The sequence below is a fragment of the Condylura cristata genome, unplaced genomic scaffold (assembly GCF_000260355.1).
Source record: "Condylura cristata isolate star-nosed mole 26May11 unplaced genomic scaffold, ConCri1.0 scaffold00003, whole genome shotgun sequence".
In the NCBI taxonomy this organism is placed as follows: domain Eukaryota; kingdom Metazoa; phylum Chordata; class Mammalia; order Eulipotyphla; family Talpidae; genus Condylura; species Condylura cristata.
The window spans coordinates 70,717,018-70,733,691 of record NW_004567104.1 but is presented as its reverse complement, the minus strand read 5'-3'; the positions used below and the strand labels follow the sequence as shown (position 1 = coordinate 70,733,691).

The following is a 16,674-nucleotide window of genomic DNA, read 5'->3' as shown; positions in this document are numbered from 1 at the left end:
AGGAGGAAGGAACAGGAGTGGCTTTCCTGGATGCCATGGGATAAGCGGTAGCGTGAAATCGTCATAGCATTTCTGATATAGGAGTAATCCCTTGGCTTTGTAGTGCAACACTAACATTTTAGTGCCCTGTAAATAGAATACATGCACAACTATGCAACAGCAATTACAGAGACGATTGCTGAGTTACACATGTGTTAATGAGGGGGCAGAATATGACAAGATGACCCTGCAGACAGCCACACCTACTGTCTAGAGTATATATATGCAGCTGTCCAGAAGGTGGACTTATAACTCAGAATCTTCTCATTGAACTTCACCTCTACTCACATCTCCTATCAACATGTCCTACAGCTGCTGCTCTGGAAACTTCTCCTCCCGCTCCCTGGGAGGCTACCTGAGCTACCCAGTCTCCTCCTGTGGCTCTTCCTACCCCAGCAACCTGGTCTACACCACTGACCTCTGCTCTCCCCGCACCTACCAGCTGGGCACCTCTCTCTCCAGCGGCTGCCAGGAGACCTGCTGTGAGCCCTCCAGCTGCCAGAGCTCCTGCGTGGTGTCCAGACCCTGCCTGACGTCCTGCTCCCGCCCCAGGACCTCCACGCTCTGCAGTCCTTGCCAGACGCCTTACACTAGGTCGCTGAGCTGTGGGTCCAGCAGCAGCTGCTCTCTGAGCTGTGGCCCCAGAAGCTATTATTCCCTGGGCTGTGGCCCCAGAAGCTATTATTCCCTGGGCTGTGGATCCAGAGGTTTTTACTCGCCGTTCTTTGGGTCCTATGGCTTCAGGTCCCTGGGTTATGGGGGTTGTGGTTTTCCTTCCCTGAGCTATGGCTCCAGTTTCTACTATCCAACCCACTTCTCCTCCAGGAGCTGCCAGTCATCATGCTACAAGCCAACCTGTGGCTCCAGCTTCTATCAGTCAACTTGCTAAGATGCTAGATTGCTTTGGCCTGTTATGGTCACGGTCTCTACTGGCACGGCCGTCATGATTAGCCCCACGAATCACTGCCTTTATTCTTAAATCATCTATTTCTTGATCTTGTTATTGGGTTGTCATTAAAGATCACTGGAAAATGAAAATTTTAATTTAATAAACTTATTTTCTGGCATTCAAACATAGTGTTCCTTTCTTATTTTGCTCTTTCTGTGAATCCAGAAGTTGCTACTCATGGGACTGTGGATTCTATGGCTTCAGATCCTTGCTTTATGGAAAATGTTGTTTCCCTTCTCTCAGCAATAGATCCAACTTCTGCTACCCCAGAAGTATCTGTTCGTCTTGTTACCAGTCCAATAAGTAATCTTGGTACTACTGCTTAATTTGTAGAAAGGCCAGATTCATTTGAGATATGCAGATTCTGTGTTCCACAGCAGAAAATTAAGGCTCTGTATTAGCTTCAGTCCTTCATTGAAAACATTACATTTCCTCATTTCTGGTAACTCTTTACCACTTCAGCCTTCAGTCTTAGACTGAGAGTTTATCTCTGTCAAGCTAAAAACTTAATGAGTAGTTAAAATTGCATTAATGATATGATTTATAGTGTTGCATTTCCCTCAAAATAGATGGGAAGTCAATGATTTAAATTTAATGAATTTCTCATTCTGCTACTTAATATGCTGTTAATATTTTTATTTATAATACCTGACATCTAGGATTGCTTTTGTCATTTTTCTGTTTATGGGCTTGTAATTTGCAAATTTGGGGTTGATACTCTACTTTTCTGGGGTTAGATATTTTCTCCACCTTAGGCAGGGTTTCCAAGGTGCCCACGGATTCTATGTGTAGTGTTTCTCTTAGTGACAATCCCAAGTGGTTTGAACATTCTGGCCCTCACAAAATGAACCTGCATCTTTAACGGCTTTTTATTTATCAAAGCATTTTGATGAGTATAGAAATGAAATTTAGATCTGGTTGATGAGACCTGTGCATAAAGGATATTAAATTGGAAAAGTAGTGTGTGGAGTGAATTTGTAGAAAAAGAGCACCTATGAGCTTTAATCACAGCACAGGAAATAGCTTATATTTTGTTAAATTGACAAAATCCTTTAGGTCAATTGATATTTTCAATCTGTTCAAATTATCTCCATTTCTATAAGGAGACAAGTAACAATATTAGATAAGGTGGTACTAAGGTCAGCAGTGAATTTGTACTGGGGTTCCTTGTCAACCTATAATCTGAATCTGATTGAGAAAAAAAAATTGTTATATCACCAAAATGTTTTTTTTTTTCCAGTTGTCTTTTGCAATATAATTGGCTATTTATCTATACCACTTCTCTCTTACACCTGACACAAAATGGTAAGGTACTAACAGAGATAGTATGACAATAACCAGAGACGTGATCACTATATTTAACAAGCAGTGCTCGAATATTTTTCCTCTTCTTTATGAGAGCCTTCAACGTCCCTAAAATTTGGCAATGGAATGCAGAGTCAGAGACTTGGCAAAACACCCAGACTTACTTATATCTCAGTCATCTCATCATGCTCCCTTTACTTCATCTTTTGCTATGAAACTATAAAATATAAAAGGCTTTGTAGAGTTCATCAGCATCAACTTGATCTCTATAGAGGTAGAAATTGAAATATAAAGAGAATTCAATGGAATTTTACAAGATGTCATGAGTTACTATAGCATGATGGAATGAGACTTTATTTCAACCACCTGCACACTCTCTCTCATTCCTGCTCTTCCTCATGTGCTCCCACTGTTGGAAGGGCATGTTTAAATTTATAAAATTGGAAAAAAGTTACCCATTATAATAAGGTGGTAAATAGTAAACTACTTTACAGTCTGCTCATGAATTTTGATGATCCAAATTGGTTTCATGCCTGTAATGTCCAACTAAGAGAAATAATCCAATTCCATCCCCCAAACATAAGCAAAGTTAGCACAGTGCCGGGAAACAGCTGTAGCTTTTTGGCCAAGCTGAAAACGCCTCTGTTGATGTTTCCAGGTTGCAGATGCAAGAATGGTTCTCTGACTTCCAGCATCTACTAGTCTCTTCGTGTTTTGCTATTATCTATTATCATAACAACTTGCATCTGCATTATTAACTTAATGCAAATCTGCTATCCCACAGTTCTTTGGGTCAGATGCTCTCACCTGGCTAAAAGCAATGTGCTGTCAGGGCTGCCTTCCTCTCCAGAGGCTGTAAGTCGATTTTTCTGCCTTGCTCCCACTCCAAATTATGGTTTTTGAGGTAATGTTGATTTACATCTTTGTGTCTGCTCCAGGATTTATAGATTCAAGTCTTTACAAATACATACTTTCACATCCTGTCTACCACTGACACTTCAACAACCCTGCAAGGACCCCTTCCTTTCCTGTCTCTCGCCCCACATCCTCCCCCATCTGGTTGCTCAATAATGCAGTCAGGTGTTAAGAATTTTTTGTTTGGTTTTGATTGAGTGTTATGTTTGCCTGTATTCCACAAATAAGATCATCCTGTACTTAGCTTTCTCCTCACTTATTTTACTTAGCATTTTCCTCTTCAGTTCATCTGTGCTGTAAACAGCAATTGACCCTTTTTTATTGCTGAGTATTGCTCCATTTTATATATGTGTGATACATCTTATCATATAAATATCATAGATTTCTATCACATTGTTTGATGCACTCCTCTGTCCTTGGGTATTTAAGCTGTTTTAGGTTCTACAAGTCACCTGTGTTCCTTAGTTCATGCTTCTATTCCATTCTTTCATCCTCAAGGACAGATTTATGGGTTAAATTGTCCTGATACTGCATTTCTTTGACCCATTCTACTGTCTCTCTTCCATGTTTAAGGATGTTTATGTTTATATTGGATCCATCTGGTACTTTCCTTTATTAAGTTCAACTGATTAACTTCAATCCACCTGCTACCTTAATTAACCTTTACCACATAAGGTAATATATTCATACCTTTCATAGATTAGGATATGGATAGCATTTAGGAGCTTTTATTTTGCCTAACCAAATGAGTAAACAAGTAAATTTCTAAAAAAAAAAAATCAAAGATTGATTGGCTGTAAATAGATAGCAGTATGATGAAATGCTCATAAACAAATAGTAAAATTCAACAGTGGGAACAACAGACTTTTACTGCTATAATTTTGCTTGGAATTATATTTAAAATCCAATCAGGATGATAGATAAGAAAACTTTATTATTTTACAACAAGAGCTAATTTAACACTTGAGCTGATGTCTTACCACTACCACCCAATAAATTGCTTGGGTGGAAAAGTCTAGAGATTTTCCAAGTCTTTAGAACAATCTAAATTTCCAAGAATATAGACTTTTTCTTTCTTTTGTTCAACAATATGTAGTGAAATGTGGTCTTCAAATTTCTCCATGATCATTCCACTCTGAAAAACTGGTGAGGGTTCAGTGGGCACGAATATGACTCACAGCTAGTTGCTTCTAGTCTTCCTTTCCCCAGATGCATACTTTGACAGGTACATAACACTGTGAATTCAAAACCAGGGGTTTAACTCCCAAGCACCTGCTGCCCATATAAGAAGAATTCCAGAAGGTGCTGATCATTTGTCTCCAAGTAAGTTTCCAGTTTTGATTTCCAGGAGAAAAATCTATCTTGTGTCATAGAAAATTACTTCATGAGTCATTTCTCAGCACTCGATAACAATATCTATTAATCATCTCATTAGTGATAAGAGAGAAGCTTTATCCTCCCAGCCCATCCTCCCATTTTTTATTACTCATGCTTCAGAATATATTTTCAAACACTTTGTCAATACTATTATTTAACACAATATTTTCACACACTCGACTTTCATTATAAGCCAGAACCTGTGCTATGAAAAATTTTGGTAAATATATTTTTTAAAAATAGTAAGGTATTGAGAAACCCCCAATCTCTTTTTCATGGGGCCTGACCAATCTCCATCCCACCAATAGTGCACAAGGGCCCTTCACCACATGCTCAGCCACAACTGCCATCTGATCTTTCTGACATGTGCCTTCCTCACAGGTTAGAGCTGGCATCTCACTGAGATTTTGAATTGCATTTCCCTGATGATAAGTGAAGGTGAGTATTTTTTTTTTTCAAGTGTTGGTTATCTGTAGATTTTCTTTGGAGAAGTGTCTGTTTAACTCTTATCCCATTTTTTGATTGATGGTTGAGTTTTGTGATGGTTGTGATGGTTGTGTTGTGATGGTTGAGCTTTATGAGTTCTTTTAGATCATGGGTATCAGCCCCTTGTCAGATGTATGACATACAATGTTAGTTTCGCTTTCAGGAGGGTGGACTTTTGTCTTAATAGCTCTATTCACTGTGCAGAAGATATTAATCTGATGTAGTCTCATTTAGTTATTTCTGTTTTTCTTTTTCCTTGCTGTGTAAGTACTTAAGTACTTAACAGCAGGTCTTGAAGTCCAAGACATCCCAAAAGCCAATGTTGTGAAGTGTACGGTCTTTGTTTCTTCCATGTATTTTATGACTTTAGGTCTTACATCCATGTCTGTTATCATTTTGAGTTAATTTTTGTGTATGACATAATCGAGCGGTCTAGTTTCATTCTTTAATAGGTGGCTAGCCATTTTCCCAGCGCTATTTTTTTTTTAACACGCTTTCTATTCTGCAATGGGTTCTTTGTCATTAGTTAACTGTCCACAAAAATGTGGGTTTAAAATAGATGTATCATACGGTCCAGTAATTTCACGTCTAGGTATCTATCCAAGAATCCAGAAGCACTAATTTGAAGGAACACATGCACCTTATTTCATTGTAGCACTATCCACAACAGCCAAGTTATAGCAACAACCCAAGTGCCCAATATCAGGTGAGTGGATTATATGTGCAATGGAATTCTACTCATCCATATTAAAGAACAACAACAACAAAATGATCTACCATCATTCAAGACAACAAAGATAGAACCAGAGGAAATTATGCAAAGTGGAATAAGTGAGAAAGAGTAAGACAAAATATAGTATCATGCATGTATGGAATAAGGACAAACAGCCAAAGGGTCAGGCAAAACAAAACACTAGAAATCTGAGTGTAAAATTGAGACTGTTGGAGAAGTAGAGAGAGAAGGGGGAGTTGCCCAGTGGACCCTGGTGGAGGATTATGGGCACACTAGGTGGTGAGTATGGTAACATGCATCTGAAGAGTGTGATCCCACCTCTGAATTGTATACCATGTTGTAAATGAACTTTATCTCAGTAAGAAATCAATTAAGATAGAAAAAGAAATAACAGACACTCATACAATTGAGGTAGAAAATAATAATGGGAGAAACTGGATGGCATTTTGGAGAAACTGCTTAGCAAACCAAGACCAAATTTTGTTTTGGTTGTTGACTTGTTTGGAAGCTAAGAGTCTTGAATGTTATGAGGAGTGCCTCTCAGTAGAGAAACCAGAATGGTTGGGTGATTTCAGGAGATAATTGCAAAGGGATGCATTTAATTTATGGCCTATAAAATCCTGGCATATTTTCTATATTCTATATACAACACTTTTAAAATTCCAAAGTGCTTTCATATATGCCATAAACAGATGTGTTAGTATTGTTCCTTACACAGATGAATAAAATGTTGGTATTCAAGAACAGGAAAACATAGTATAGGGATTAGAATTGTATTTATAAGCATTATCCTAGAGTGTTTATACATTATGATACTGTAACATTAAAAATTAATTTTGAAAAAATATGTATTTGTTTATACTATATAATAATGAATATATTAAGAAATTTTGCTGTCTGTCTTCTAACTGGACTGAAAGTCTAAGAAAGGAAGCCAATGTTACATAAATAAGTATGCATCTTCAATGATAATGAGCTGTTGAATGAGTTTTTATGCTAAAATAACACACATCAAAGCAAGTTTTCCCAGAAGGATAGCAATTGAAACAGTATTAAGGAATAAATAGTGAATAGGTAGTTGGAACTTTGAGAAAAACTGTTTTTAGGACAAAGGTCTTGAGGTGTGCATTATAAAACTGAATGCTATTTTGGCTGAAAATTGAGGGAAAAGGAGAGAATGATTTGAAATTAGGACTGGATGATTTGAAGTCATTCTTTGCTGATTCTTAGCTATCTAATTCAGGATTTCGTTTTCTCTCAAAGATAGAAGACTGGTTGTAAGCTGAGGTAGATGATTGCCTGATTTGTTAGTGTTTTAAATTATCTCTTTATTTGATTAACATTTACATACAGTGAAATGAACTGATTTTTTAACAGATTACATTTTGACAAATATATACTCCTCTGTTACTACTATCTAATCAAGATACAGAAAATTTTTCACCCCAGAAATTTCCTTCATGATCCCTTTTAATCAATGCCTGACAGCCACTTTGATGATTTTATCACCATGATAATATTCCCTCTTGTAGAACTTCATAGAGATTAGGTCACCAAGTGTACTCTTTTGTGTATTCTATTTTTTATTAATCAACCTATAATATTTTTAAGATTCTACATGTTATTACACAGGCTTTATTCATTTTATTTCTATGTAGTGGTTCCTTGTGTGAATATATCATAAACAAAATTGATAAAAGTTATTTATTCCTTCACTTTGATGGAGAATAAATTGCTTCAAAACTTTAAAAATTTTTCTCTTTTGTAAATGGTGTCATTTTCCGTTAAGGTAACATTGACATTGTTTTACAACAATGCACATGATGTAGGGGTACAGGTTCACCCTTTTCATGTTTGTTACCATACAGCTCCATCCTCAAACACCTATAATCCCCCAAGTTAGCCCACTGAAACCTCTCTCCCTTTCCTCACCTTCACACTCCTATAGCTTCATCTGTGAAGAAATATTTCTATGGTTTGTTTTGGTTTAGTTTTGTCTACTTTTATTTTGTTTCTATATAGTGCCATATGAACACAAAAATTCTTTAAGCAAAAAGGTCCTTTGAATTTTGATTGCTCTAGATAATTTGGGGACATATGGTTCTAACTTTTCTTAGGGAAAAACCTACAAATGAAATTTCTGAGCCATAATATAAGCATATGCTTAGCTGTTATAAAAATTTCCAATTTTCTATAGTCAGGTTTATCATTTTACTCTCCCAAATCCTCCCCAACATTTGATATGGTCATCTTTCTTTTAATGATTTAGTGGACAAAAGTAATGTTTCATTGTGGCTTTTGAGTTACAGTTCTTGGTGAATAATGATTTTGAATAGATTTTTGTGCCTACTATCTGTCCCCAATTACTCACTTGAACAGTATTTGTCCATGTCATCACATGTTTTTTTATAATGCATTGTTCCATTTTTATTGATATATTGCATTTCTTTATATACTGTAAGATAAGTTCATAAGGTAGATCTATATATTGCTAATGATTTTATATTAGTGACCCTCATATTAAAAGTGACTTTTGATGAGCAGTTTAATTTTATAAAATCAAACTTATTCTTTATTCTTATTCATAGTTAATTTCATGATAAGAAAAAAAATTGCTTGCTGTCAGGTTGAAAGAAATACTCTTACTTTTTAAGACAATTTAACATTTCAACTATTTATGTATAGTCTATGACCTGAATATATTTTCATTTCCTTTTGTGTGTGTGTGTTCTTTTAGATCCTCAATTGTTTTCATTTATTTTTATATCATTTGTTAAAAAAGACATTTTCCTCGGGGTCCTCCCTGGTGGCGCAGCGGGTTAAAGCACAGCACTGAGAATCTAAAGCCACTTCCTCATGAGTTCGATTCCCGCCTGCCCCGGAGGCGACCACATGGCGTGGCAGACCTCTCCTGACCCGCCCGCTGCTCCCCTCAGCAGTGTACTTCGTTGATCTGCCTGTTCTGCTCCCCACTCTGTCTCTGGTGAATTCTCTCACCCTCCGCATCTCTGGCCTGTACCCCAGTTCTGTACAAATAAATAAATAAATCTTTAAAAAAAAAAAGACATTTTCCTCATTTGAACAGTTTTGACATCTTTGGTAAAAAGTTGGCAGCACACATTAGTCTACTCCAGAACTGCATTTTGTGCTAGTGATGTCAATTCCCCTACTTATTTTACTACATTAATATTTTAATATTTCTTTATACTAAGTCCTAAGATCATATAGTGAAAACCTACCAATTTTATGTCTATTATTCAGTATTATTATGCTCTTAGTGCTCACGCATTATATACATTTTGGAGTCAATTTTGAAAAATTTCTGTAAGTACATTGGCATTTCTAGCACAGTATATGCTGAATATAAATTAGGGAGAATGAGCATCTTTCAGGGCATGATATGTCTTTATTTTGAATTTTTCATAATTTATTTATGCACGCAAGAACTGTGGTATAGGCCAGAGGTGCAGGGGGTGAGAGGATTCACCAGAGACAGAGTGGGGAGCAGAACAGGTGGATCTACTGAAATACACTGCTGAGGAGGACAGCAGACAGTACAGGAGAGGTCTGCTGAACCCTCTGGGTCACTTCCTGGCCAGGGATCAAGCTCAGGCCATCACAGTGATAAGGCTGAGACAACCTCATGCACCACCACTGAGGCCCTGTCCTTTTATTTTGATCTTATTTGACTCATTTCTATAATATCTTTAATATAATATTGAATGTGGGAATCTCAAATAATCCTTTTATGTTTTGATAACATACTTATACTTGTTTTTTTTTTAAATTGGCTTTTATAAAGAAAATAGTAGATTTTTTTTCTATAGTAATTTTGTGGATTCCTTAGGACAGTTTTGTGTAAGTCATTATTCCACCTCTGAATAGTTTTCATACTCTCTTGGCAGTATACATATATGTGCATATATGTGACTTACAGTGTTTTTTTGTTTGTTTGTTTGATTGTTTTTTGCATAATTTTCTGGCTAAAATATACAGTAAAATGATGACTAGATATGTTTGTGGCACTTTGTGTCTGTGAGAGTGTTGTGTGCTACATCTTTGCTCACAACAGTAAACTGATATTTGTGTTTGTTTTTAGAGCTGTTGTTCACATCAAATGATATCTGAGCACGGAGATGGGTGCTAATACTGAATTTCTTTTCCTCAGGATTGTCATAGTGACGCCACAGTCCCATCTCTCTTACTACACTCTTTAAATTGCACCGCAATTCAGCTTAGCCTCAGTCAGAAGACTGAAAGAAAACATTTCTTGGATGATGGAAATATTGTCACAGAAGTGGGGTTTAGAAATGAAACACTAACTAAAGACTAGCTTAAATATCACAAATACTGAAACTATGAGAACAGCTAGTGGGAAGTAGAAGCTGGTGAACTGAAATGACCACAGTAGTTTCAGGAAGAACTAATGTTGGTTGACAGCGGAAGCAAGGCTGGAGAAAAAGTGAGTTGGCAAAGGATGTAGACATGTGGATAACTTTATTATGGAGTCTCATTAATCATAAGTTTTATTATTTTTACTCAAATTACTGCTGTTGCTTTCTTTAAAAAAAAGATTTATATTTATGCATACAAGAACTAGGGTACAGGCCAGAGGTGTCGGGTCGATGGGTGGATTCACCATAGTCATAGTGGGGAGCAGAACAGGCAGATCAATGAAGTACACTGCTGAGGGGAGCAGCGGGGAGATAGAAGTCTTCTGCATCATGTGGGTCACCCCTCTGGCCAGGGATCAAACTGGTGCTGCAGTAGCTGCCATAGCTTCATAGTGCTGCATTTTAACCCACTGTGCCATCAGGGAGGGCCTGCAATTGTTTTCTAGCTCTAGTTTCAACCCAGTCAAACTATTTTTCCTCATTTTCTAAGCTCAACTTATAAAATATTTTCACTAGGAAGTTTTGTTGACTCCTCAAATTCTCCTATCTTCTTGTTAAATGTACTTCTGTGTTGAGAAACAGTTCATTTACAGCTCTACTGACTGATGTAATAAATCATTATTTGCTTTTAACATCTATTTACCTGGAAACAAGAACCTTATTTTTAAAAATCATTTTTAAATTTTTTCATTATAGACGAGTATATGAGTGATTGCATTCCCCTTGAAAATATGTAATAGGACATTTGTTCATCATGAATTCTCTCAGAGCAAAGCTGAATGAACATTATTTGAGAACTGACTGAGACCTCAAGGATGTTTGACAATCCAGCAACAGTGCTGAGGTGTGACTAATAAAAAAATATGGGAGTTAAGGTTGGGAAAGAACAAAGCTGTTATCTGTAATCACTAATGTGACAAGAATAAATAAGTGGAAATTGGTGAAATCAATTGCATAGAAATGATACATAAGGAGTTTCCTGGGAAACGGAATATATTAATTCCTAGAAATCAGCACTGCATGCTGGCCTGTGAAGAGATGACCAGCAATCCTGAAAGTAATGTTGCCTGGGCCACAGGATCTTTCTACCTGTACTCTTGGGTTCACAATTTCTGTTCAGTGAGTGTAATGGAACAGGCAGTTAGAGGCAAGGAGGAAGCTGAAGTCTTTCAGGGCTGAAACCCAGGGAAGGTGTAATGGGAATATGGTAGAAATGGGTGCTGCCTGTAAATGGAACTGAAGTCATAAAGTTGATAGAATCCCAGGGTGTTGAGGGACCCTGGAGGTTCTTGACTTTCACACAGGAAAAAGATCATGAGGGAGTCAGAGTCAGTTAGAAGGGAAGCTTTTTGCAGATGAATCCACATTCATCTGCACTCAACAGCTATTGTGCACATATTCGAGAGAGAAATTAGCCTGGGGTTTTAAGGCTGCTGATATAAATATCTGTGTAGTTTTGTCAGGGGGAAGGATTCACAGATGGGGTTCTAAAATGTTTTTTGATCACATTTGTTTAACAATGGGGGACAGGAGCTTATAGATGGAATCCTGGTTGGTTCTGACTAGATTTCTTTAGCAAGACCCTTGAGTCATAATATTCCTGTTAGTTAAGTAACATAGGAGAAGTCTTACAATCAACTGTGCCCACTGGGTGAGTGAAATAAAGGTTCTAGACTAATAGGGTTTGGGTCACATTGTTCTAGAATATGCACAAAGTTTTTTTCAGTTACAGGTGGGGGAGGGAAGGCAGCTTCTGTATTAAATTCTTGTTCTGCTCCAGAGTCACTGTTTCTGCTTTGCTGGTATATAGGGAGCAAATTATCTTGATAGTAGTAAATTCAGAATGTTGCAAGAGGTTTGGGGGTAGGTCCCCAGTTTCTGGAGCAGTGTTTGTATGGGATTGAGACAGTTTCTTGCAGTATAATGAAAAATTATATATACTTGATGCTTATAGAAATAAATTATTATTTTCCAACTAATTTCATGGTGATGATGATAGTAGTGATATTGGAAAGAAAGAGAAGTGTGGAGGGAGAATTAGATGAGATATTGTGACACAATTGTGACTGCATAAAATTTAACCTTTGGACAAGGGGTTCTGTCCTTAGTCTTAACATTAACTTGCTATATGACTCAGAAACTAACTCTTCTAGGTCTCAAGCTCCACATCTATACTTAAAGGAGTTTAACTAGGTAGTCTGCCATCATTTAGATATAATGCATTTTGGAAGAGAATGGGACATTTTCATTTCCCTAAATGAACGCGCAGCTTTGGCAAATAGTCACTCCCTCCAAGTCCTCGTTTTCTCACGTGCTAAAGGACTTTAACATATTATGAAGAAATTCCTCACAGGTTTGCCTGAGGACATAAACAACTGCGTTGCAAATTTCTTGAAGGATGACTTGCTCTACATAAAGATATCATGTTGTTTCTACAGTTAGCTCATTTATAATAAGCCATATTTTTAGTGACTCATTATTTCCTCAAGTCCTTTTTTTTTTTGTTTGTTTGTTTTGATGTCTCTAAATCTATTTTGTAGTATGACAATATCCTCAAGTCCAGGACTTTCCATTCTGGATCCTCAGCATAAAGGTGCTCTTCTTTGGACGGTGAAGTGGCTGAGAAAGCTACAGGTATGGCGCCTTCCAACACCATGCCAAAGGGGACAAACTAAGAGGATAAGCAGAAAATAGCTTCTACTCATGTGAGGAAAAGCTTTTCTGGAAGCCCCCAAGTGGACTTCCTATGTTTTTTATGCATTTATTTATTTTATATATTTTTTACATTTTATCCATTGTTGACATCATTCTTCATTTTCATACATTGTGTGCTTTATCCACTTGGGTTTGGTCCCCAAGGAGTTCCCACCCCCAGTCACCCATGCACCATCACAATAGTACCTTGTGTTCTTCCCACCATTTTAAACCATTTTCTCCCTCCCACCCCCAAAGAATGCCTCTGGATTATAGTTACCTGTTGGGTTTGATTTTTACTTCATTATAAAGTCTATCTTTATAGGAGCTTAGAAAATAAAAAGCCAGAATATCCAGCTTTATGCTGAGACACAGCGGAAGGACACACCAGGAGCTCACTCCAGCGCTATTGAGTTTGTGTCTTGGGGAAGCACCAAGATAGACCCCGTGTCTTCCACATTCAGAGATAATCTCTTTACACCCATTCAGATACATGAGTCAGACTAGCAACTGATTATAGGAATGCAACATTCAGACACTTTGCAACCAAAATGGGGTAACTTCAACTAGAGCTACTGAAAGTCAAAGGCATTCTGTCCTCAACTTTTCAAAAACTGCTAGTCTTCTATGGACTCCTACACTTTTCAGAAAGCCCAAGTCAAATGTAATAAATGAAATTGTGGATGTGGATTTTCTATGAAACTTGGATCCTTGGCCAGATCTTAACTAGCTTGGAGTTTCCATTGTAGCAGGTTTAAATGAAAGGTATGTCAAGCAGCATGTAAAATATAACTTCCTTCAAGTGATTTTAAGATTCTAAAGAAATAATGACTTGAAAATTGCTTTGAACAGTCACTTAGCTCAACATAAAGATAATGCCATTTTATTTGTATCCCTACATAAGTGGGTCTGACACAGCATTTTATTGTTTCTGGCATATGTAGCCAATAAAAGATTAGCACATGATTATAAAAAATAAAATAAAAGTATCTCCATTTTGTGCTGACATAAAAGCTTGTGTTTCTCGGCCATATAAAGTACAAACTCTTGCAGAACATGGAGGTAAAAACCCATGCATGCGGAACCAAGAATTACTGTGACAAGAATAGTGGCTTCCTCCTTACACACTATAAGGAAATGAATTCCATGGGAAAGTACTCACAGGATTCAGAAATTTAGTCACTTTTAAACACAGACATCAGATAAACTTAATGGGAGTTATTTGAGTCATAGATTTAGTCATTTCTGAAAATATGTAGCAGTGATTAGATTGACATTTCATTTTTACATGTCAATATAATAATTACATTTATATACTTCATGTATAAATTTTATTTTTTTAAAAATTATATATTCATACAGAACTGGGAAACTGGCTATTGATGCAGGGGTGGTGAGAGGATTCACCAGAGACAGAGTTGGGTGCAGAACAGGTAGATTGACTGACATACACTGCTGAAGGGAGCAGCAGGGAGACAGGAGAGGTCTGCTGTGCCCTGTGGGTCAGCTCCCCAGCTGGGGATCGAACTCACACTGAAGAACGGTGGATAGCTTCACAGTGCTATGCTTTAACCCATCGCACTGTCAGGGAGGGACCTATAAATCTTTAAACAATAAATACTTAGACAAATAAGTAATTAGATAAGTAAATATAAAGTGTCTAAGTGTTAGGCTTCCTTTGCCTTTCTTAAATATCCTTCAACCTTTTTTGCTTTTCTTCTAACTTAAAGAGAGATGCAAAAATGTGCATGAGTGAAAGATTTAAGTTTTTCATAGTTTTGTAGATTATTTTATATCAAATCTATATAAAACATTTAAAATCCAAATAAAAAGGTTATTCAGAACCTCCAACTTCTAAGATTCTGAAGCTTGCTTTCTTAGTCATATTAATCACTCACATATATAAAACTTTATCTATTATAAATATCATACATGTGTGTATATATGTATATACATACACATTTCTACATACAGTGTTTCATTCTGTATGTATAGTAATATTTTATGTACATATGTGTATCCATGTTTACATTCATTTAATCCTTGTTTTTGTCAAATATTTTCTTGTTTTTATTTTAATTCTCTAACTTTCTATTTTTTAACCCAATAGTAATGATTTACCAATCATTTACAAAATTATGTAATTTCAGGAGTATAGTTTCACATCTGACTATGTGTATATGTTTTGCTTGTAAACCTCCAAAATCATGGGCTCTCTCTATAGGTGATTAGTATATACATTATGATATGATATATAAGTGCATGGTATATGGATATACATTAGATAACATAAGCACACACACATATATATAACCATATCTAACATGGGAAAAGAAGTTTCTTGTCAATAAAAATAACAAATAATAGCAACAAAAACACATAGATATCAGAATGTTTATTAAGTTATCTTCTTAATTGTGAAAGATTTCTAATGAATGATTTCCATCCCCAATGAAACCATATAATTTAAAGATTAGGTTTGTTATTTAATTTTACATTCTGTTAGAACTAATCTATAATAACCTGTTACAGATTTTTTAAACACTAGACCTCGGAGAGCATGGAGAGAGTTCTTGCTTGTGTGAATAAAACAGATGTCTCTACATGAAGGTCTGGATATTCAACAAGTTAATCTGCTGAAGTCAGACTCACAGCCTTGTTGGTAGTCAAATGACTGGAGAGTCTGAACACCAAACTAGTGGTGACACTATCTTGACCCATCGCTCAGGGTGGGAGAGACCTACACTCAGGGTGGGAGAGACCTACCACCCAAAAGTAAGGGGGCTATTGGCTATGGACCCAGTCAGGAGCAGCTTATGGATCCATTGCCAAGAGACCCATGCAAGTCATCTGTCAGTAACTGTAGAGCACGGGGGTCTGGAGCAGGAAGAAAACATCTGCAGGAGTTGACATCTGGGAGCTGGAGGCCTCAGTGCCAGTGTCCTGGCAGCCACTGGAGAGAGAGGAGCCCAGCTGCCAGGTGCTAGGGAGGACAGGTCAGCATGTAGACCAGGATGCTGGGATGGGGGAGGGGTGTAGAAAGGCCGAAGGAACAGACTTGGTAGCTCAGTCTTTGCATGCCAGTTTACATCAATGTATTAAATTAAAATTTTCATTTTCCAGTGATAGTCAATGAAAATCCAAGCAACGTATGCTATATCAATACTACAGATATTCAAACTTAATGTTGGATTGCACATTCAGAGTCTTCCCAAATTTGGTGATCAAGAAATATATAGATGATGTAAGAATAAATGAATGGTAGTAATTTATGGGAATAACAATGATGGCTGTGACAATAGAGACTGTGATGATAATAGTCTAAGTGATCTAGCATCTTAGCAAGTTGACTGAAAGAAGCTAGATCCCGAGGTTGGTTTGTAACATGATGACTGGCAGCTTCCGGTGGCAAAGTAGTTTGGATAGCAGAATCTAGACCCTTAGCTCAGGGATGGAAAACCACAAACCCCATAGTTAGGGGACCTGAAGCCATGGAATCCACAGTCCCATGAGTAGCAGCTTCTGGGTCCACAGAAAGAGCAAAAATAAGAAGACAAACACTGTATTTGCCAGATTGCATAAATTTATTAATTAAAATTTCATTTCCAGTGATTTCAGTGAAATTCCAATAGCATATACTATGTCAATACTAGATATTAAAACTTAATTTTGGGCTATTCATTCATTCTAGAGTCTTCTGAAAGTTGGTAATCAAGAAATAGATGATTTAAGAATAAAGGCAGTGATTCGTGGGGCTAATCATGACGGCCGTGCCAGTAGAG

General features: G+C 37.0%; 2 protein-coding genes across 2 annotated transcripts in view; one reads left to right on the top strand and one right to left on the bottom strand.

The window, feature by feature from the left end:
• The first annotated feature begins 340 nt into the window (after nucleotides 1–340).
• Nucleotides 341–928, top strand: LOC101624385 (keratin-associated protein 13-1-like). The gene has a single exon (XM_004675501.1). The coding sequence runs from the start codon at nucleotides 341–343 to the stop codon at nucleotides 926–928; it is 588 nt and encodes a 195-aa protein (XP_004675558.1).
• Nucleotides 929–16,230: 15,302 nt separating this feature from the next.
• The window catches only part of LOC101624157 (keratin-associated protein 13-4-like), a 1,404-nt gene continuing 960 nt past the window's right edge, over nucleotides 16,231–16,674 (bottom strand). Inside the window, 1 exon segment of the mRNA XM_012730742.1 lies at nucleotides 16,231–16,452. Within this exon segment, the coding sequence (XP_012586196.1) occupies nucleotides 16,231–16,452 (222 nt within the window).